The sequence below is a fragment of the Lepisma saccharinum genome, chromosome 25 (assembly GCF_977018435.1).
Source record: "Lepisma saccharinum chromosome 25, izLepSacc3.1, whole genome shotgun sequence".
In the NCBI taxonomy this organism is placed as follows: Eukaryota; Metazoa; Arthropoda; class Insecta; order Zygentoma; family Lepismatidae; genus Lepisma; species Lepisma saccharinum.
Window position 1 is genome coordinate 19,942,034 of NC_139253.1, and position 24,214 is coordinate 19,966,247.

Consider the following 24,214-nt stretch of genomic DNA (forward strand, 5'->3'; position numbering starts at 1 on the left):
TACAATTAAAATTGACTTGTCTACGGTTTAAACTTGGGACCTAGTTACTTTGTGCCAAGCATTGACAAAGTTACTAATCTCGGGGCGGAATGTCCGAGTCCTATGTTAAGATTCTGGTATTTTCATAGTTTTCCATGCATCTGAATATTATGTAGAGAAATATATCACAGAACATGTCCAATGGTAACACTGTTAAGCCTTGCTTCCATGTTAATAAAACATCAAAATGCTGACCAAGGCATAATTTTATTGTATAAAAAATATGCACCAAAACATAACGTTTCCACCCTCTAACAGGGTCTTCTTCAGATGAAGAAATTTATTGTGAATCTTAGTCTGAAGAAGACTCTGTTAGAGGGTGGAAAAGTTACGTTTTGTTGTATATTTTTTTATACAATATAATTTTGCCCTGGTCGGCATTGTTAAAACTCTGAATCTGTATTGAAGTCCAAATTCTGAATGCTAAATGAAGAAAAACAAACTAGTGGGGTAAAAATTTGAAAAAATTAGAACCTTACATAAAATATGAATGGTGATTGTATTCTAATTTGCATACAATTTTAACATGATACATCTTGAAACACCTGAGCAAAGTACTTAGCACAATGCTGATTAAGTACTCTGGACAAATAAATAGAAAAGCATTGTAACAAACAAAACAAATATACAGAATAATAGGTTACATAGGAGTTAAATTCTTTACAAAATTCTATTTCATAAAAAAATCCTCACTATACAGACACCTATATAACAATTAACCAAAATAGTTACAATTATTATAAAGTATGTCAAAAATGTTGTACGTTTGATTCAATACAATTAGAAGTAACTAATGAGCTTGGACATTTCCTAAGGTAACAAATTATTAACAAATGAACTTGGAAACTTACTACATACAAATCTACTACACTCCACCTTCATTTCAGTAATATTCTTGGCAGTGATAGCTTCACAATATAAATATCATTAGTTCTCATGAAACTTGTATTTTTTCTTACATTATGCATACTGGTCTAACTGATGATGTATTCTTGGAAATAATTCTTTGCTAAAAACTATTCTTCACCTTATAAAAATTATATTGCCATGCCAATAAAACACATAATTTAAAACCAATATGAATACAATATTGAACAGAAGAGTTGAAGTAAAACTTAGGAATTTGATATTGCTGCAAGAACTGCTGAAGATAAAGGTCATACGAACCAAGATGAAGTTGAAAGTAACTTTGTTATTCTAAGAAAGAATAAATGTTCAACAGTTTTGTTGCCTGAAGGGGGATCAGTTCATCTAAATAAACCTGAAATATTTGGTAAAGCAAATGAGAAGAAAGCTGCAAGTCGCATCCTTCATCCTGTTAGCCACCGAATGTTGCTGTGGAAGACTATGCAAGGAAGCGGCAGGAACGAAAAGAACATATAACTTCTGCCAAGAAAGTAACCACCTTTAGTGGCCTCACTAGCAACATGAAGACTGTCAACCAAGGAACTGAGACAAAGCCTACGGTGGCAACTGGAAGGTCCGAGTTTGTTCCAACCATGACTGCTGTTTCAAAATTGAATTTCAATTTCAGCAAAACAAAGGAGAATGGGTCACCTAATTTGAGACAGCAGTACCTCTGCTTTTGGGAAGTCCTCTAAGAGCAACAGACAGAAAGCAGCGCAGAAGGCTCCAGTCACATCAAAGAGCAGACAACAAAGAAACAAAAGGACCTTTTGGAAGGAGTTCGAACGAACAGAGAAGATTCGACCTCCTCATGCAACATAGGAATATTAAGTAAGGAACAATCTGATATATCAAATTCCTAAGTTTTAATGGCATGGCGATATAAATTTTATGCCGATGAAGTACATAAATACGTGTTGGAAGGGAGAATGTGTCTAGCAGGATTTATAAGCTGGGTTGTGGCCCAATCCATGGTGTTTTGGTCGAATGGTTGCCTGCACCGGGTCTGTGATGCCATCAGCTTTGATACCAAGACCACGACCTGGCTCCCACCCCATCTTCCGGAGCATCTGATTGCCTATATTGTGCTCTGGTATTGGATCCACAGAAGCTGCAACCACCTCTGAAATAATCAAATGTGATATAAGAATGCACCAATTTGAAACATGTGTGGCCATAAAGGACCCTCTGGAGCCCGTTCGAAGCATCAAATTGTGACGAAAATTGGTATAGAGGCTATGGTGGTCACAGGAAAGTGAATGCTGATGAAAAAAAAAAAAAGTTCAGATTTTCACCACCAGGTTGAAATGTGGCACTGAAATCTGGTGCACAGTGAACAACATCCTGCTGTTGAATCATTGATCACGCAGTCTTATGCTTACAAAGGGTCGTTCATTTTTGACAGCATGCAAATTGAAACACTTCTGTGGTGACCAACTAACGTTTTGCATGCCTTATTTCTGTTCTTTTTTTTCATAAGCATTTGCTTCCCCACGATGTCCATAGCTTCAATACCAAGTCTTACTGCAATCCGTTGCTTCAAATGGACTGCAGAGGGCTCTGAGCAGGCAAACTTTAATTATTGCCACCTGGTACAATATACTGTACTAACACATACAGGCTCAATCTGTTAGTTTTGCAAAATCACGCAAAAATACAAGGGCTGTTCAAAAAGAAACCGAACATTTACAAAATTGAGAAAATTGTAATATTAACCAGCTATTTCGACCTGTCTCATTCAAAGTATGTCCCTCCACCGTGTACACACTGCTCGCAGTGTTTCTTCCAGTCATGTAATGTCTGCTGGAACTCCAGTTTTGGACTGTACGCCCCTTCTCCTTGATATCCCCTATTGTCTGGAATTTGTGACCTTTGAGGGTTGATTTCAACTTAGGGAAGACGAAGAGGTCTTCTGGTGCCAAATCAGTGGAGTAGGCTGGTTGTGGGACAACAGCTGTCTGGTGCTTTGCCAAAAACTGTGAGCACATGCATTATCGTGACGAACCATCCAGAACTTGTTCTACCACATCTATGGCCTATTGCGCTGCACCTTTTCTTGTAATCGTTGCACGACATTAACGTAGAATGCTGCATTCACTGTGGAACCATACGGCACAAACTCTGATCCCCTACCAGTCGAAGAACATGATTAATATCATTTTAACATGGGATCTACTCATTCGTCATTCTCAATGGAGGTTCAACCTGATCTGAAACGTCCGTACCATTTGTAACACTGTGTTCAACTGAAACATTCCTCACTATAGGCTTCACGTAACATGTTGTACGTCTCTTTGAATGTTTTCTGCAATTTCTCACCGAATTTTACACATACTCGCTGCTCTTCCCTTCGAGTTCCTTCGTGGTAGAATAACTGAAAATTGCTGTGGGCACTTAACACATCTACTGCATTACTGTGATTAGCAACGGTTTTAAAACTGGGCCAAGTTAATAACTAAGGACAGCACCACTTCTGATGGTTCTCTTCAACGAATTTATATACAAACTTATATTAGAGGTATATATAAAATATATCATAAAATACTTATGTTTCGCGAGTATCAGTTTTACGAAAGAACAACTTTAAGGAAAGGAATAGATCACGAAGTTTTACGTGTAAGGGTCCAGTTGGTATGGAATCAACTTTTTATCCATTTTTATTCAGTTTTTCCTATTTCCTCTATCGTAAAACTGATACTCACGAAACGTAAGTTTTTTATGATATATTTTTATATATACTTTTAATATACATAACATGAGTAAGTCGCACACACCTTGAAAATGAGTATATACAAACTTTACAAAAGGAGTTCGGTTACTTTTTGAACAGACCTTCTATTTGAAACCTTTCCAATATTATAACTTCCTATTATCAATAATACCAATTGTGTAAAGATACAAACTTAATACCAATTGTGTAAAGATACAAACTTTCAAATGAACACAGCATGTTCAAAAAAGATGTAACCAATTCGAACCTTGAAGCAAGATTATACCACTATTCACTTTGTTCCAGCTGCTGATTGTTCCTAAAGTGTGTAACAAATATTTTACTCTATGCTTGAACTACATTTGTTTCTGAGGATTGGTGACCTTAACACTGGGATTATTTTCCAAACAAAAAGAGCAAAAACTTTACTTGCCTGGCAAAGGGCTCGAAGGTGGAGTTCTCCTCTGACGTTTGAAGTCATTCAGTGGCTGAAACATGCCCTGTAGACCACGTAATGCCAGTTGCTCCACGCGCATAGCCTGCATCGTGTTTCTGGAATGAAGAAACCTAAGGTTTGGTGAGAACATGAGAAGAAAACAAAGGGAATTAATGAGCAATTGACAGAATGACTCAAGAACTTCTTTAAAACTACTGCTATAGATACTACAAAAAATTAGTGGCGAAATAAACCCTTTTCCAAAGAAGGATATGAGCATAGTACCAGAACAGAAATCACAAGAATAACATGGCACTAGTAAAACGTGACATCAGGTAAAACAATTGGGTTTTTAAAAATTTTGTGGGTGACTTTTTCCTCCAATACATAAGAAATTTTTTCCTAATTGAATATTGAACCAATAAATGTATGCAACTTATTGCTTGCATTGTGTTAAGAATCAAAGTAGAACAAAATATATCTATTGTTTTATTGTTTGCTGACATTTAAAAACTATGTATTTCCAACTTCACCTGGGTTCAAGATTCCACACCCTTCTCCCTGGCATGCACATTTTAATAGCTACATAACCTAAGACAAGAAATAATTTTTGTCATTCTTCATCTATTGCTATACAGGGTTGCTGCGATTTTTTGTTAATGAAATTCCCTGACATTTCCAGGTTTTCCAGTCCAAAAATGAAATTTCAGACACGTTCATTATTACAATTTTTGCTTTTGAAACTTGTGTTTTTCAATGAAATATATAATCCATTAATTATTATGCATATTCACTTTCACAACTTTTTTTTTAGCAAATTTCGTTTAACACAAACAAGAACACGTGAAAATTCCAAGAGTAAAATGTAAAATTACAATCGGCATCGAATGTATTGGGTGCTACAATAAGGTGCATCTAGCCTTCAGGCTAAGGTAACAGGTACATTATTTCACCAGAACAGATCTCCACCATATGAAAACAACAGACAAAGTTCATAAACCTTACACAATTTTTCATTTTATAGTGTCGTAGAAAATGCTGCTATGACCGCCTACCTATTCTCGTAGCACTTCTCGCAACTTGAGAATCGCAGGGGACCAACTTCCTTACTTGGATTTTTACCTTTCAGGCTTAAACCACATACGCTAACTCATGAAAAATGTCAAAAAGTGAGTCTGGTGTTAGTAAATTCAGATTTTTATTAATTTTTACATGCAAACATGCTTGAAATTTGTTAGAAAACAATCCGATTAACATGCATCGCATAAACTTACAACCCCGGCTTCCATTCAACCAAGCCAAAGAATATCTCCACCCTCCTATTCCTCTATTTTATACAATGTGATTGCCAATATCACTTTTCTGTATCTTGCTGTCAAAGTTATAATTTGTACAGCGTGATTGGCATTGTAGTTTTTTACACATTGCTGGCAAAGTTGTAATTTGTACAGCGTGATTATTTTTATATACAACATTTTCAACTAGAGAACTTATGATCTGTCATAAATTCCCCGGGGTTGGGAAATTTGACTTTCTTACTGAGAATCAAGAAGAAATGTCAAATACTTCATGCATTACTAAAATTATGACATTGTCTACATGCAAGAAGTTAGTTACAAAACAAACACCACATAAACAAAGATATAACATGTAAGATTATGACAAAATATCAGATTCATATATTAAATAACTTAACATGCATAAACACAAAACAGAATACACTTGTGTACAGTGTGTATGCATAATCGCAGAACCAAATTTGTACAATTTTCAAGAATAAACACAAAACAACACACGTGCAGTTTACATGCATCAGTAAAAAAAAAGAAAACAAATCATGTACAATTTGCATGCAGAGATAAAATCATAACATATGCATCTCGCATACATAAATTAGCATGCATACATTTATAACATGCAATAGACAACATGTATGCACAAACTCCACATATCACAAATATGGTACCACTATAATTTACAATTTATCATGCTCTTAATAAATATAGTTAGACAGCATCATGCAACGACTCCAAACCTAACTCATGAAGTTGCAAATCGTTACGCATGCTTAAAAGTTTGTTTATCCAAAGTTTTTGTTTGTCCAATGAACAATGCCAAGCTTTGATATTTTTTACGGAAATATTTGCAATGTCTTTTCCAGTGTTGCAGCATATGGCTTTCACTGTGTTATCATCATGAATTTGCATACAGACAAAAGGCCCTTGGTATAAATTACAATATTTTTTTATAATGCAAGTGATAGTGTCACTTTGAGGATGCAGTTTTATGAAGATCAGATCGCCTTGCTTTACTGGATTTTTTGTTGCTTGTTTTTCATGCTGTTTTATAATATGTTTTTGTCTCTTATTGAAACTACATGTTTCTGCCATAAGCAGCTTATTTTTCCACATCTCTACATCAGGAATGCGATCCGTTAGTACTTTTTTACAGATATTTTGAGGTTCAATATTTAGCCTGAGTTCTATAGGAGCATAACCTGTACTGGAACAAATTGAATTATTTAACAGATGTAAAATGGCAGCAACATGGCTAGACCATTGCTTATGTTTACCATTGCAAAATATACGCATCAATCTATTTATTTCCTGGTGATATCTCTCCACTAAGTTAGCACTTGGATGATAACTGGGAATGTAAAAAATTTTTACATTGAGAGAATTCATACCTTTTGTAAAATGTTCTGCACGAAATTGTGGACCATTGTCACATATAATTATTGTTGGTATTCCCAAATGGATGAAGTAAGAATGTGTTAGTTTTCTAGTTACGATGGAAGCTGTACTATTGCCAGTAGGATATGCCACAAGATAACGGCTAGCAGAATCTAATACTGTTAGTAAATATTTTTCACCTTTGGAAGAACGTATGAATGGACCTTGTAAATCAATAAATAATATTTCACCTGGTTTTGAGGGTTTGTGCATGATTTCCAGATACTTAGGAGGATGTTTATCTGGTTTATTTTTCATGCAAATTTCACAATCAGTGATGTAAGACTTTGTGTCTCTTTTCATATGAGGCCAGTAAAATATTTGGTAAATTTTACCGAGTGTCTTGTCTGTACCAAAATGACCACCTTGATCATGATACTTGTGCAGTACAAGATTTACTAATGATTGAGGCACGCATATTCTTATCCGGTTTGGATTGTGAAAATCTTTGATGGTAAGTAGATCATTGTGAATAAGGTATATATTCTTCCAGTTTCGATGTTTGCTCTGTTGTGAACTTTCACAACCAGCGAGAACAGATTTAACACCACTGCAATACGGATCACTATTTTGTTCATTAACAAAATTGTTTTTATCACATATTAATGACTCATCAAGATACTCAAAGTTATTCATGAATATGAGTTCATTATCACGGTCATTAAAAGATCGGCTCAACAGGTCTGCCAAGAGGTTTTCTTTACCTCTACAATATTCGACATGGAATGAGTACTGTTGTATTTGAATAAACCATCTAGTCAGCCTATTGTTCCAAGTGTGTGCAGATTCTAACCACGTGAGGGATTTATGATCTGTGATAACAGTAAATTTTCTACCTAACAACAGTGATTTAAATTTGTCCAGTGTAAAGAGTATTGCTAACACTTCTACTTCAGTGGACGTATATGATTTCTCAAAAGGTTTCAAAATTCTTGACACGAATCCAATCGGACACAAGTTGTTGTCTACCAGTTGAAAACAATATCCTGCAATGCCTATATTTGATCCATCAGTTTGAACAAAGAATGGTTTGTTCAAATCTGGATGGTAAAGCATTGTTTCTGCAATAATGGACTGTTTCAACAACTCAAAGGAGCATTGTGCACTTTCATCCCATTCCCACTTTTTGCCTTTTTTCAATAACTGGTACAAGGGATGTGCTATGATGGCATAATCTTTAACATATTTTGATAGCCAATTGAAGCTTCCCAAGACTTTCTGCAGTTGCTTGATATTGCAAGGGACAGGTAAGTCTTTTATGGCTTGAACATACTTGGGAGATTTCTCATAACCCTGTGCACTGATAGAATGCCCTAAAAATTCCACCTTGACTTGACAAAACCTACATTTGTCCAGTCTCAGTGTCATGTTGGCATCTCGTAACTTGTCAAAAATAAGTCTTAAGTGAAAAAGATGTTGTTCGAAAGACGTGCTTTTGACAATTACGTCGTCTACATAACATACTGTAAAAGATTCCGTACCTTCCAAGGTTCGTGTCAGAGCATTAATGAAAGCAGACGTTCCATTGATTGATCCGAACACTACCCTTGTGAACTGGTAAAGTTTTCCCTGAAAACTGAAAGCAGTATACTTTCTTGCTTTGGGGTGTAAGGGGACCTGCCAGAAAGCATTAACCAAATCTAGGGAGGACAAACATTGACATCCATGGAAACTCATTAAGAGTTCATTTATGTTCATAGGATGTAATTGCTCAAGCTTGACATGTTTGTTGATATTTCTTTGATCTAAGCAGAGACGAATGCCTCCTCCGGGCTTGACTACAACTAGGAGAGGACATAGGTACTCTGATTCAGAATATTCAATAATGCCTAAGTTGAACATTTGTTCTATTTGCCTGCCAACTTCATCCCTATATGCTAATGGTATTGGATAGTTTTTGTTAACTATTGGTGTGGAAGTATCCAGTTCTATTGTGTGTGTATACTTGTTACAGAGACCTGGTAATTCAGAAAACAATGTTTTATATTGTTTTAACAACTGAAATAAAGCTATCCTTTGTGACTCATTTAAATGTTCACACTCTTTAACCCTTCTCCACAAGTCTTCATCAGAAGGATGAGAGGATGACCGTGGGGATATGTTAGATACAGAAGGTCTGAAATCTAACTCTTCTTCCGGACAACTTTCATTTGAAACAGCGATAAATTTGGAGAATTTGCTTCCTTCGCTCGATTCCAAGAGTAAGCCTCGCTGGACAAAGTCTAAAGTACTATCAATATTGTATAGGACATCTAAACCGAGAATAATGTCTACTTTTAAATATCTGACTACCAGGAATTTAATGTAAAAGGAAAGTCCACAAATTTCAACGTTCAAATGAGTGGAACCTATTAGTTTGTCTTTCCTTTTCCCTGTATAGTCAACTAATTTAATTCCCGTAACTGGCAATAGCCGTGGTTTAGAAGCCTGAGTACAAATAGACTTCCACAGGGTTTCCGAGAGAACACTGACCTCAGCGCCACTATCGACTAAAGAAGTATATTCCTTATTGTTTATTCTTACTTTTATGTGAGCAGAAGGTTTATGCTTGCTATTAGTATTTATGGGTTGCTTACAATTTTTGATTTCTGCACTGTAATCTATTTCATCACATTCACTTAAGTTTATAAAATGAATAGCAGGATTTATCGCATCACTCACATCACCTGCTTTTTGACATGAGCTCGTAACTAGTTTAACGAGTTAAACTGGTGTATGTCTGCCTGGACTGTGATTTCATTTTGATTGACATCATTGAACAGACCTTTTTGTTTCAAGAAATCAAAAACTACATTCATCCCAGACTTTGACCAATGAATTAAATCAATTCGGCCATTCCTTGGATTTCCTAAGTGTTTTTCAAATAGATCCAATTTTATACTGGAATCTGCATTCAAAAACAGATGACTAATATTCACTACAATGAGATTCTCATCATTCCCTAACTCCATTAGAAAATTATTCCACTGACTCCACAAATCAGGATTGTCAGCAGTTAACAACTTTGGGATTGGTGGTAATGTGAGTAATATTAACTGATTCGTTAAAGGTAATAACTTGTGTATTAAACCTTTGAGGTCACTTTTCATTTTGTGTAGCTCTGTATATCTCAAAAAATCATTGGTGCCAATAAGCAACATCACTTTTTTACCAACTTTGGTATCTGGACAGATCTTTTGAGATAGGTTGGAAATAGTTTGGCCGCTAGTACATAACCCTATGTTCCGTTTACCTAGTGAATCATATGAAACAGTGTAGTTCGCCAAGGTTTCTGCTACGTGGATCATCATGGAATCACCTAGCAAATGGACATTATTGTACAAGGGTTGAATGACCTGTGCTTCGGTATTTGTTTTGACTGAATTGTAAAATTTTTTGTGTGTGTGATTAAGATTACTAGAGTTGGGTTGTTGCAAAGGAGGATTAGCAGGTACACTCATGACACCTCCCTCTCGACATGAGCGACTTACTCGTTTCCCGAAAAAGTAGACTTATTAGCATTGGTGACTACATTTCTTTTTGAGTTACGCTGTGTGCTGGAATGATCAACAACCTCGCACTTGAGTTTGTCACCTCTGTCTTTAGACTGATCGGTACATTTAGTTTGAATAACTGCTACGTTTCTATTATTATCAAAGTTTTTAGTTCTACTGTTAAATACTGCCTGTGGCCTTTCACGTAATGAAGTTTTGCTAAGGGCTTCGGAATTTTCTATTACCGTGATGGCTTCACTCAGCTCTGTAACAGGTTTCATAATGAAAATTTCCTTGATTTTGAAAGGCATCAAAGTAGCAATTTGAGCTAGCCTTTGTGCTTCGTCAGTGGTAGGTTGAACAATCTGCAAAATTTTCCATTGGTCCATGAAAAATGTTAGCAGTGACCCATGAACAGACTTTTGATACTGGGAATTCAAGATTTTGGTGAGCATTGTTGTTTTCCAATTAGAATTTTGATAATGATTCAGAAACTGAATCTTGAATGATTGGTAATCTGAAAATTTTTGCTTTGAGATCTTGTACCATTGCTTAGCATCCTTTGTTAGCAGCGTTGGTACATAAGTCATAAAATCTGTTTCTGCTATTTGAAATAACTCGAAATTCTCTTCGACATCATCTAAGAATTCAGATGGGATTAGTTCACTAGAAACTCCAGAGAATTTCGGAAACCTATTTAATTGATCTGACTTCAAGAAATTTCTTTTAGTAACATGTGAGGAAACTTGATTTTCTTTGCACCTAGAAACACTCTTACTTGTTCCATTAGGGAAAAGTGTTGTTACACTATCATTATTATTCACATTTACTAAGGGAGACTTTTTCCTAGACCTATTCTTTTTTCTACTCTTAAGCCCAGATGAATGACAGCTAATTGTGCTGGGTGAACTATCTGAATCACTTTCCCCAAACCTGTGTAGCATGGTAGTAGTTGAATTCTGTAGAACTTTAACTTGTTGAGCTACACCTGACAAAACGGGCAACACTGTATTGTTCACAATACCCACTAAATGTTCTACCTCATGGGAAACATTACCATTTTGTAATTCACTAGTTTCGATGGGAATATTTTCACTTGTATGGGATTTACCAGCAATAAAATTAAACCATTCTTCAGCTTCTGATGGCTCTTCAGTAGATTCCTGGTGATCTACAGGTGAAAATGCAGGCTTCTTTTTGACAGACTCTGGTACTTGTACTTGACGATGACACCATACAGTCTTGGCTTGATTGTTTTCTATTCTTTCTTCCAGTTCAAAAAGTTTGTTTTTCACAACCACAAGTTCCTGACGCAATTCATCCTTTTCTTCTATCAATTTTCTCACTTCCATGTCAACTTTCTGGGTTTCACTCCTAACCTTCTCATTCCTAGAAATGCATTCTTGCCTGTATAGGGACACATCTTTCTGCATGACATTCAGTCGGATGTTCAGATCAGCTCTTATATTTTTTTCTAGATTCTTTAGATCACTCTTAAATTCTGCTTTCACTTGTCCTAACTCCTGTTTAAGTTCCTCTTGTGACTTCGAGATAGGTCGCAATTCAGCCAATATTTGCTCCATATTTCTTATTTTCACGTAAAACAACTTAAGTTCACTTTGCACCAAACAAGAACTAGTTGAACACTAACACAATCGTGGAATCACATATTTCGTTTTTGCAAACTAGTTGCGATGATAATGAAAAAAATTTCACATTATAATCTTTAGACGAATAATCTTTGAGACAGCGTACTGAGTCTCATAAAATCTTTTATGACCGCCTACCTATTCTCGTAGCACTTCTCGCAACTTGAGAATCGCAGGGGACCAACTTCCTTACTTGGATTTTTACCTTTCAGGCTTAAACCACATACGCTAACTCATGAAAAATGTCAAAAAGTGAGTCTGGTGTTAGTAAATTCAGATTTTTATTAATTTTTACATGCAAACATGCTTGAAATTTGTTAGAAAACAATCCGATTAACATGCATCGCATAAACTTACAACCCCGGCTTCCATTCAACCAAGCCAAAGAATATCTCCACCCTCCTATTCCTCTATTTTATACAATGTGATTGCCAATATCACTTTTCTGTATCTTGCTGTCAAAGTTATAATTTGTACAGCGTGATTGGCATTGTAGTTTTTTACACATTGCTGGCAAAGTTGTAATTTGTACAGCGTGATTATTTTTATATACAACATTTTCAACTAGAGAACTTATGATCTGTCATAAATTCCCCGGGGTTGGGAAATTTGACTTTCTTACTGAGAATCAAGAAGAAATGTCAAATACTTCATGCATTACTAAAATTATGACATTGTCTACATGCAAGAAGTTAGTTACAAAACAAACACCACATAAACAAAGATATAACATGTAAGATTATGACAAAATATCAGATTCATATATTAAATAACTTAACATGCATAAACACAAAACAGAATACACTTGTGTACAGTGTGTATGCATAATCGCAGAACCAAATTTGTACAATTTTCAAGAATAAACACAAAACAACACACGTGCAGTTTACATGCATCAGTAAAAAAAAAGAAAACAAATCATGTACAATTTGCATGCAGAGATAAAATCATAACATATGCATCTCGCATACATAAATTAGCATGCATACATTTATAACATGCAATAGACAACATGTATGCACAAACTCCACATATCACAAATATGGTACCACTATAATTTACAATTTATCATGCTCTTAATAAATATAGTTAGACAGCATCATGCAACGACTCCAAACCTAACTCATGAAGTTGCAAATCGTTACGCATGCTTAAAAGTTTGTTTATCCAAAGTTTTTGTTTGTCCAATGAACAATGCCAAGCTTTGATATTTTTTACGGAAATATTTGCAATGTCTTTTCCAGTGTTGCAGCATATGGCTTTCACTGTGTTATCATCATGAATTTGCATACAGACAAAAGGCCCTTGGTATAAATTACAATATTTTTTTATAATGCAAGTGATAGTGTCACTTTGAGGATGCAGTTTTATGAAGATCAGATCGCCTTGCTTTACTGGATTTTTTGTTGCTTGTTTTTCATGCTGTTTTATAATATGTTTTTGTCTCTTATTGAAACTACATGTTTCTGCCATAAGCAGCTTATTTTTCCACATCTCTACATCAGGAATGCGATCCGTTAGTACTTTTTTACAGATATTTTGAGGTTCAATATTTAGCCTGAGTTCTATAGGAGCATAACCTGTACTGGAACAAATTGAATTATTTAACAGATGTAAAATGGCAGCAACATGGCTAGACCATTGCTTATGTTTACCATTGCAAAATATACGCATCAATCTATTTATTTCCTGGTGATATCTCTCCACTAAGTTAGCACTTGGATGATAACTGGGAATGTAAAAAATTTTTACATTGAGAGAATTCATACCTTTTGTAAAATGTTCTGCACGAAATTGTGGACCATTGTCACATATAATTATTGTTGGTATTCCCAAATGGATGAAGTAAGAATGTGTTAGTTTTCTAGTTACGATGGAAGCTGTACTATTGCCAGTAGGATATGCCACAAGATAACGGCTAGCAGAATCTAATACTGTTAGTAAATATTTTTCACCTTTGGAAGAACGTATGAATGGACCTTGTAAATCAATAAATAATATTTCACCTGGTTTTGAGGGTTTGTGCATGATTTCCAGATACTTAGGAGGATGTTTATCTGGTTTATTTTTCATGCAAATTTCACAATCAGTGATGTAAGACTTTGTGTCTCTTTTCATATGAGGCCAGTAAAATATTTGGTAAATTTTACCGAGTGTCTTGTCTGTACCAAAATGACCACCTTGATCATGATACTTGTGCAGTACAAGATTTACTAATGATTGAGGCACGCATATTCTTATCCGGTTTGGATTGTGAAAATCTTTGATGGTAAGTAGATCATTGTGAATAAGGTATATATTCTTCCAGTTTCGATGTTTGCTCTGTTGTGAACTTTCACAACCAGCGAGAACAGATTTAACACCACTGCAATATGGATCACTATTTTGTTCATTAACAAAATTGTTTTTATCACATATTAATGACTCATCAAGATACTCAAAGTTATTCATGAATATGAGTTCATTATCACGGTCATTAAAAGATTGGCTCAACAGGTCTGCCAAGAGGTTTTCTTTACCTCTACAATATTCGACATGGAATGAGTACTGTTGTATTTGAATAAACCATCTAGTCAGCCTATTGTTCCAAGTGTGTGCAGATTCTAACCACGTGAGGGATTTATGATCTGTGATAACAGTAAATTTTCTACCTAACAACAGTGATTTAAATTTGTCCAGTGTAAAGAGTATTGCTAACACTTCTACTTCAGTGGACGTATATGATTTCTCAAAAGGTTTCAAAATTCTTGACACGAATCCAATCGGACACAAGTTGTTGTCTACCAGTTGAAAACAATATCCTGCAATGCCTATATTTGATCCATCAGTTTGAACAAAGAATGGTTTGTTCAAATCTGGATGGTAAAGCATTGTTTCTGCAATAATGGACTGTTTCAACAACTCAAAGGAGCATTGTGCACTTTCATCCCATTCCCACTTTTTGCCTTTTTTCAATAACTGGTACAAGGGATGTGCTATGATGGCATAATCTTTAACATATTTTGATAGCCAATTGAAGCTTCCCAAGACTTTCTGCAGTTGCTTGATATTGCAAGGGACAGGTAAGTCTTTTATGGCTTGAACATACTTGGGAGATTTCTCATAACCCTGTGCACTGATAGAATGCCCTAAAAATTCCACCTTGACTTGACAAAACCTACATTTGTCCAGTCTCAGTGTCATGTTGGCATCTCGTAACTTGTCAAAAATAAGTCTTAAGTGAAAAAGATGTTGTTCGAAAGACGTGCTTTTGACAATTACGTCGTCTACATAACATACTGTAAAAGATTCCGTACCTTCCAAGGTTCGTGTCAGAGCATTAATGAAAGCAGACGTTCCATTGATTGATCCGAACACTACCCTTGTGAACTGGTAAAGTTTTCCCTGAAAACTGAAAGCAGTATACTTTCTTGCTTTGGGGTGTAAGGGGACCTGCCAGAAAGCATTAACCAAATCTAGGGAGGACAAACATTGACATCCATGGAAACTCATTAAGAGTTCATTTATGTTCATAGGATGTAATTGCTCAAGCTTGACATGTTTGTTGATATTTCTTTGATCTAAGCAGAGACGAATGCCTCCTCCGGGCTTGACTACAACTAGGAGAGGACATAGGTACTCTGATTCAGAATATTCAATAATGCCTAAGTTGAACATTTGTTCTATTTGCCTGCCAACTTCATCCCTATATGCTAATGGTATTGGATAGTTTTTGTTAACTATTGGTGTGGAAGTATCCAGTTCTATTGTGTGTGTATACTTGTTACAGAGACCTGGTAATTCAGAAAACAATGTTTTATATTGTTTTAACAACTGAAATAAAGCTATCCTTTGTGACTCATTTAAATGTTCACACTCTTTAACCCTTCTCCACAAGTCTTCATCAGAAGGATGAGAGGATGACCGTGGGGATATGTTAGATACAGAAGGTCTGAAATCTAACTCTTCTTCCGGACAACTTTCATTTGAAACAGCGATAAATTTGGAGAATTTGCTTCCTTCGCTCGATTCCAAGAGTAAGCCTCGCTGGACAAAGTCTAAAGTACTATCAATATTGTATAGGACATCTAAACCGAGAATAATGTCTACTTTTAAATATCTGACTACCAGGAATTTAATGTAAAAGGAAAGTCCACAAATTTCAACGTTCAAATGAGTGGAACCTATTAGTTTGTCTTTCCTTTTCCCTGTATAGTCAACTAATTTAATTCCCGTAACTGGCAATAGCCGTGGTTTAGAAGCCTGAGTACAAATAGACTTCCACAGGGTTTCCGAGAGAACACTGACCTCAGCGCCACTATCGACTAAAGAAGTATATTCCTTATTGTTTATTCTTACTTTTATGTGAGCAGAAGGTTTATGCTTGCTATTAGTATTTATGGGTTGCTTACAATTTTTGATTTCTGCACTGTAATCTATTTCATCACATTCACTTAAGTTTATAAAATGAATAGCAGGATTTATCGCATCACTCACATCACCTGCTTTTTGACATGAGCTCGTAACTAGTTTAACGAGTTAAACTGGTGTATGTCTGCCTGGACTGTGATTTCATTTTGATTGACATCATTGAACAGACCTTTTTGTTTCAAGAAATCAAAAACTACATTCATCCCAGACTTTGACCAATGAATTAAATCAATTCGGCCATTCCTTGGATTTCCTAAGTGTTTTTCAAATAGATCCAATTTTATACTGGAATCTGCATTCAAAAACAGATGACTAATATTCACTACAATGAGATTCTCATCATTCCCTAACTCCATTAGAAAATTATTCCACTGACTCCACAAATCAGGATTGTCAGCAGTTAACAACTTTGGGATTGGTGGTAATGTGAGTAATATTAACTGATTCGTTAAAGGTAATAACTTGTGTATTAAACCTTTGAGGTCACTTTTCATTTTGTGTAGCTCTGTATATCTCAAAAAATCATTGGTGCCAATAAGCAACATCACTTTTTTACCAACTTTGGTATCTGGACAGATCTTTTGAGATAGGTTGGAAATAGTTTGGCCGCTAGTACATAACCCTATGTTCCGTTTACCTAGTGAATCATATGAAACAGTGTAGTTCGCCAAGGTTTCTGCTACGTGGATCATCATGGAATCACCTAGCAAATGGACATTATTGTACAAGGGTTGAATGACCTGTGCTTCGGTATTTGTTTTGACTGAATTGTAAAATTTTTTGTGTGTGTGATTAAGATTACTAGAGTTGGGTTGTTGCAAAGGAGGATTAGCAGGTACACTCATGACACCTCCCTCTCGACATGAGCGACTTACTCGTTTCCCGAAAAAGTAGACTTATTAGCATTGGTGACTACATTTCTTTTTGAGTTACGCTGTGTGCTGGAATGATCAACAACCTCGCACTTGAGTTTGTCACCTCTGTCTTTAGACTGATCGGTACATTTAGTTTGAATAACTGCTACGTTTCTATTATTATCAAAGTTTTTAGTTCTACTGTTAAATACTGCCTGTGGCCTTTCACGTAATGAAGTTTTGCTAAGGGCTTCGGAATTTTCTATTACCGTGATGGCTTCACTCAGCTCTGTAACAGGTTTCATAATGAAAATTTCCTTGATTTTGAAAGGCATCAAAGTAGCAATTTGAGCTAGCCTTTGTGCTTCGTCAGTGGTAGGTTGAACAATCTGCAAAATTTTCCATTGGTCCATGAAAAATGTTAGCAGTGACCCATGAACAGACTTTTGATACTGGGAATTCAAGATTTTGGTGAGCATTGTTGTTTTCCAATTAGAATTTTGATAATGATTCAGAAACTGAATCTTGAATGATTGGTAATCTGAAAATTTTTGCTTTGAGATCTTGTACCATTGCTTAGCATCCTTTGTTAGCAGCGTTGGTACATAAGTCATAAAATCTGTTTCTGCTATTTGAAATAACTCGAAATTCTCTTCGACATCATCTAAGAATTCAGATGGGATTAGTTCACTAGAAACTCCAGAGAATTTCGGAAACCTATTTAATTGATCTGACTTCAAGAAATTTCTTTTAGTAACATGTGAGGAAACTTGATTTTCTTTGCACCTAGAAACACTCTTACTTGTTCCATTAGGGAAAAGTGTTGTTACACTATCATTATTATTCACATTTACTAAGGGAGACTTTTTCCTAGACCTATTCTTTTTTCTACTCTTAAGCCCAGATGAATGACAGCTAATTGTGCTGGGTGAACTATCTGAATCACTTTCCCCAAACCTGTGTAGCATGGTAGTAGTTGAATTCTGTAGAACTTTAACTTGTTGAGCTACACCTGACAAAACGGGCAACACTGTATTGTTCACAATACCCACTAAATGTTCTACCTCATGGGAAACATTACCATTTTGTAATTCACTAGTTTCGATGGGAATATTTTCACTTGTATGGGATTTACCAGCAATAAAATTAAACCATTCTTCAGCTTCTGATGGCTCTTCAGTAGATTCCTGGTGATCTACAGGTGAAAATGCAGGCTTCTTTTTGACAGACTCTGGTACTTGTACTTGACGATGACACCATACAGTCTTGGCTTGATTGTTTTCTATTCTTTCTTCCAGTTCAAAAAGTTTGTTTTTCACAACCACAAGTTCCTGACGCAATTCATCCTTTTCTTCTATCAATTTTCTCACTTCCATGTCAACTTTCTGGGTTTCACTCCTAACCTTCTCATTCCTAGAAATGCATTCTTGCCTGTATAGGGACACATCTTTCTGCATGACATTCAGTCGGATGTTCAGATCAGCTCTTATATTTTTTTCTAGATTCTTTAGATCACTCTTAAATTCTGCTTTCACTTGTCCTAACTCCTGTTTAAGTTCCTCTTGTGACTTCGAGATAGGTCGCAATTCAGCCAATATTTGCTCCATATTTCTTATTTTCACGTAAAACAACTTAAGTTCACTTTGCACCAAACAAGAACTAGTTGAACACTAACACAATCGTGGAATCACATATTTCGTTTTTGCAAACTAGTTGCGATGATAATGAAAAAAATTTCACATTATAATCTTTAGACGAATAATCTTTGAGACAGCGTACTGAGTCTCATAAAATCTTTTATGACCGCCTACCTATTCTCGTAGCACTTCTCGCAACTTGAGAATCGCAGGGGACCAACTTCCTTACTTGGATTTTTACCTTTCAGGCTTAAACCACATACGCTAACTCATGAAAAATGTCAAAAAGTGAGTCTGGTGTTAGTAAATTCAGATTTTTATTAATTTTTACATGCAAACATGCTTGAAATTTGTTAGAAAACAATCCGATTAACATGCATCGCATAAACTTACAACCCCGGCTTCCATTCAACCAAGCCAAAGAATATCTCCACCCTCCTATTCCTCTATTTTATACAATGTGATTGCCAATATCACTTTTCTGTATCTTGCTGTCAAAGTTATAATTTGTACAGCGTGATTGGCATTGTAGTTTTTTACACATTGCTGGCAAAGTTGTAATTTGTACAGCGTGATTATTTTTATATACAACATTTTCAACTAGAGAACTTATGATCTGTCATACTGCTTCCTTGCTTACATTTATACGTACACAGCATGGTGAAATTTTTGTTGTACATAGGAAATGCAAACAAGACTAAGATCTATAAAATAATAGACGATCCTCATCTTCACCAATCTTTCCGATAACTATGATCATATTGTCAACATACTTTAATTATCAACCAGATATCTGGACTGCACTTTGATATTCTTTATAATATCTAGTATTATAAAAGTGGAAATTTTTTGCAGAAATTCAAAGGAACCCTAATTTTGCACAAGACTGAGAATCATAAGAACGAAGGAAACAAGTTTCTAAACTTAATCTTTTTTGGGAGTGGAATCACAAGTGGAAGTGAACTGCTTGTTCATTTTGCAACTTTTTCTCTTGCAGACTCCAAAATGATGTAAATTCCAGACGATCTGCAAAATTCCCCGACATTTCTCTGTTTTCCAGACAAAGCAACCCTGCTATAGGATTAATTTCGTCTATCCAAGAACAGTCATAACCAAGTGCCATTATCATGACGAGCAGAGAGAAATATGTATCGATGCAAGGTACAGGCAAAAAGTTAGTTTTAATGGCATGATGTAAACAATATATGGGATATTAGGGGTCCACTTCAAAGCACAATCCATGAGCCAATTTATTTAAACACTCATAGTAGGATGGTGCAAGTTTCATTTTGCTGCCTTCGAAAAGATCCTATCAAATGTGTGAGAATAAGTCTCCCACTACAGTTTGGACATGCCCATTGGAGTGGAAATGCCACTCCGGATGCAAACACTTGGAAATCACATGGCAAATGGAAGAACAAAATTGCAGGATTGGTCGGGATTGTAGAGTGTATCCCCTCACTAAACCCCCCTTTAATTTACTCCCAGAAGGGCCAATATTTCCAAATAGTTGTTCATGATGGTGTATCATTTTGAGGTGACCTCACATGAAACAGCTTTGTCACCATATACATCATGGAACTAGCAATGAAGCCCACAAAAATCCAGCCACGGACTTCCAAATTGGATGCTGCTTGCAATGGCCACAACCAGAGCTTGAAGTGGAAAATGTTAACTGGACAGATCTTTGGTCGAACTTTGGTGTTAGCAGGGGGATGCTCCCATGGTTTAACGTGGTGATAATGTGACACCTGAGGGGATGCTTTGCAAAAAATTTGCTAGCTGGGGAGATAACATCCCTCCTCACTTCGAGCAACTGGCTACAACACTATTCACAACTGATAATGATGAACTGTTGCTGCTATGTTGAAAAACAACTGTGACTGGGAAACAAGCATAACAATTTTCATAAAAATATCTGCATTTAGAAATAAATTCTACGTGAACACAACTAACTTTTTGACTGTTCCTCGTACAAATATGAAAATGTATATAACTCGATTGCAGAAAGTCATCCCTCATGGTCTAATGCTGAACATGAAACTGTATTTGTGGTAATGAAATTGAAATGAATAATGCATTTTCTCAGTTTTCCTACATGCTTCAAGTATTAGCACATGAATTTATGAAAACTTTATCACATATTTACATACTAAATGCTTTTAATTTTCACTTCATTACACTTGTGTAACATTATCTCATAGAAAAATACAATTTCTGCTATATCTACAAAAGAAAAATACATGCATTTGTAAACCAAATGTATTTTTATACCTTATGCATGGAAAAAACTATGTAGTTCCCTGAAAGGAAAAAAAAGAATACAGCAAAAGGAAGCCATGAGCTATTTCTCACAATGTGTAGTAGAAGATAATGATGAGTTTTATTAAAATTGCAAGAGAACGTTAGCAAACAATTGAAAGAATCCTACAAAATCTGATGTTGACATCATCAATGTTTCAAAGCCAACAGATCCTGTTCTGGCAGTGGCGACGATATGACACAAGTAATGCAAGGCCTTCTTGCACTGTTAAAATATTATTAACTATACTTAATGTTTTAGTCTTATTTTGTTTATATTGCACTCAATTTGGTTGAAAGTGCACACCCACTTTGTTTTCGGCAGCTACACGAGAAACCAGTGAATTCTCCCCTTCTCTGTGGAAAACTGTATTTACGCATGTGTAATGAGCATGCATGTTAAATGCACAACTTGATTTTTGACGGGAAAAGCCAATAATTATATCTCGTACATAATGTGCAGGACAATTCAGGTTCAAGAGAGTGTCTTTCTTAGTTGTAGGTTGTAAAGCTCATACCTATTAAATGAGTCACCTGTTGCTGTTTGGACCAAGAGGAGAATACCGTGTACATACAGTGTGTCACCAACGCATGCTACATCCCCCCTTACCCACCTCCAACCACTGTGTTTAACATCCTAATGCTATCACTTCTGTAACCACCTTGTTTATTCTGTAGTAGAAGAAAGTGAGATCCAAATTATATCTGGGAGGAGGTGCATGCTCGAATTCTCAAAGATGTCTCAAAATGGTCTGCTACAAAGTGAAAAATTACGAGAAATGACCATTTCACTTTTATATAGTTTTTTCTTTCTTTCTTTCTTCCTACTACTACTACTACTAAAGAAATCTAACCTGGTTTTGCCCCTCTTGATATATACATGTTATATGCAGTGACATAGTGAAATCATGCATAGTTTCATGTTAGCTGTCAACTATTTCGTGCATAATATGCAGCACAGTTTTTGGAGGAAATTTTTCTTTGAAAAAGTGAGATTTATACATGAACTAATATGGTACAAACCTCAAAGTTGCCAAAAGAAACCTCCGATTTCTGCCATGTTTCAGTCTGAAAATCACAAGGTCCAACCAAAGGTAGACAATGACACTGCCAGCAAAGAGCAATACTACAGTCTGCATATAATACTTAACATGAATATTTACTGTATTATAAAACTATTTATAACTATTATAATTTCTTCCAGGCAAGCTTTAGAATAATTACTTCAAGTTTTAAGATATGTAAAATGTGTCAGGATTAAAAACAAAGTCGACTTTCCCAGCACTGAAATTCACGGAAAAGCTGGTCCTTGCATGCCTCTGCCCATTCATCTCAAATTACAACCACAGTGTTGACAACTACCAACTTATTTACCCAATACTTACAGTGAGTATGCCATACAAGCAAACTCAATAAACTTAAAAAAAAAACACATTATTTTGCAAACATTGTTGTACTCAGGAGATGTTAGAAAATGAAGAGATGCAATGAACAATATGAGAACAGGGAGGGTTGGGATGGGATGGGGATGAGGCGTGCAGATGTGTGTTTTGGTTCAGAAAGTTACTGAGTGGCCTTATTGAGATCAGGGGGTGTCGTTGCACTCATGGCTGATATATAGGTAAAGGCACATATTTTTGGTAAATAAAAAAACAAAATTATGTACAAAAAGTCAATTTTGGGTTCAAAAGTGGTAAATAAAATAAAATGTCTGTGCTATAGCGGTAATATTAAGTTTATTCCTGTATTCTTGCTTCTCAAATTTTACAGCAGAATTAATTAATTTTCCATGAATTGCATTACTCACAGGATAATTCAAACTTCAGAAAGTGTCGTGTCTGTAAATAAACTTTAAATTTCGTGTTAAAGAGTCTATTTCGAATTTTGCAGTTCATTTAGCATAATTTCGTGACAAAATAGGGTAGGAAAATGCACCTCAAACCTTTCAGAAATATTAAAAATCAACATTAGAATGTGTTATTTCACAGGTTGTGTTTTCGTAAAAAAACAAAATATGCATGCCCCTATATAGAGGTCTTCTCCCATCTTTTCAATTCCCAAAATTTCTATTGTACGATTGCTGATCACTTCATTCATATTCATATTAGTCTGCGTTCCGGATCCGGTTTGCCAAACAAGCAGAAATTCATTATTAAATTTGTCATCTATTACTTCCCTCACGGTTGTGCAGATCGCATTCCCTTTGGTGGATTGGGGTAAGCAGTTTACCATCTCTTTCCAGAAGGGGATAGTGTGATTGTTGTTAAGGACGACAACACTGAGGTCCAGGTTTTGGGTGGTTCTTGATCCTGTGTTTGAGGGCTGTGGATGTTTCCCCCATGTAAAACCCACCACAGATCATTCACAGAATTAATCTGTGCTATTTTGATTCACAGCCAGTTAAGGGGGCAGTACTTTATTCGTAAAGGACAATACAACTAATAAACTATGCAAACCTTATTTATACTGAAGAAATAATTTTGACAACCTTGCACCTACGTCAAGATTGAAACCTGTGACAACTCTTTTAACACGGTTCAAAGATTTGGAAAGAAAAACAGTAAAAATGTGGCACAAGCCTGAATATATGTTTATAAATAACAAATAGTTTTACCTAGTTTTAGTAAGCACAGGGTAAGCTACTCCATTGCTGCTATCGTTTCTCATCCTCAGGGAGTAGAGATTGGCCAAGTGACAGAGTTGATCCCTCTCCCTTCTTTGCATAGGGTGTAACCTGAAATAATATGAAATCACATTTATAGATTTCTACCTAAATAATTAAATAAAGTTCTCACCATCAATGTATGTAAATCAAAATACAGCCAAAAAATATGGATGTTCACATTATCCAGCAAGTGCTTATACTTGAACTTTGTATCAATTACTGAAGCATTACATTGTACTATGTATCATCAATCTACAAGAGTCAGTCTAATAATATTTACATTCCCAAATGAGACAATCAGAGAATTAAAAAAAAAAAACTGTCATTAATTGTATATTTTAACATATATTCTTCTTTCACATCGCTTTTCTACATTGGGTTAATTGTGACGATGAGAATGAA

The 24,214-nt window shown here is 35.6% G+C and overlaps 1 protein-coding gene across 2 annotated transcripts in view; it reads right to left on the reverse strand.

Moving 5' to 3' along the window:
- Positions 1-519: 519 nt before the first annotated feature.
- LOC145978908 (G patch domain-containing protein 2) overlaps positions 520-24,214 on the reverse strand; it is a 54,662-nt gene continuing 30,967 nt past the window's right edge. Inside the window, exons 10-12 of one of the 2 annotated variants that reach the window (XM_083111864.1) lie at positions 23,762-23,881; positions 4,089-4,207; positions 520-2,068 (exon numbers count right to left, since the gene is read on the reverse strand). In XM_083111864.1, coding sequence (XP_082967990.1) covers positions 1,881-2,068; positions 4,089-4,207; positions 23,762-23,881 — 427 coding nt within the window. In that variant the 3' untranslated portion in view covers positions 520-1,880. Of the gene's footprint in view, positions 2,069-4,088; positions 4,223-23,761; positions 23,882-24,214 lie in introns of both variants that reach the window. The other variant, XM_083111863.1, reaches the window with a different exon arrangement.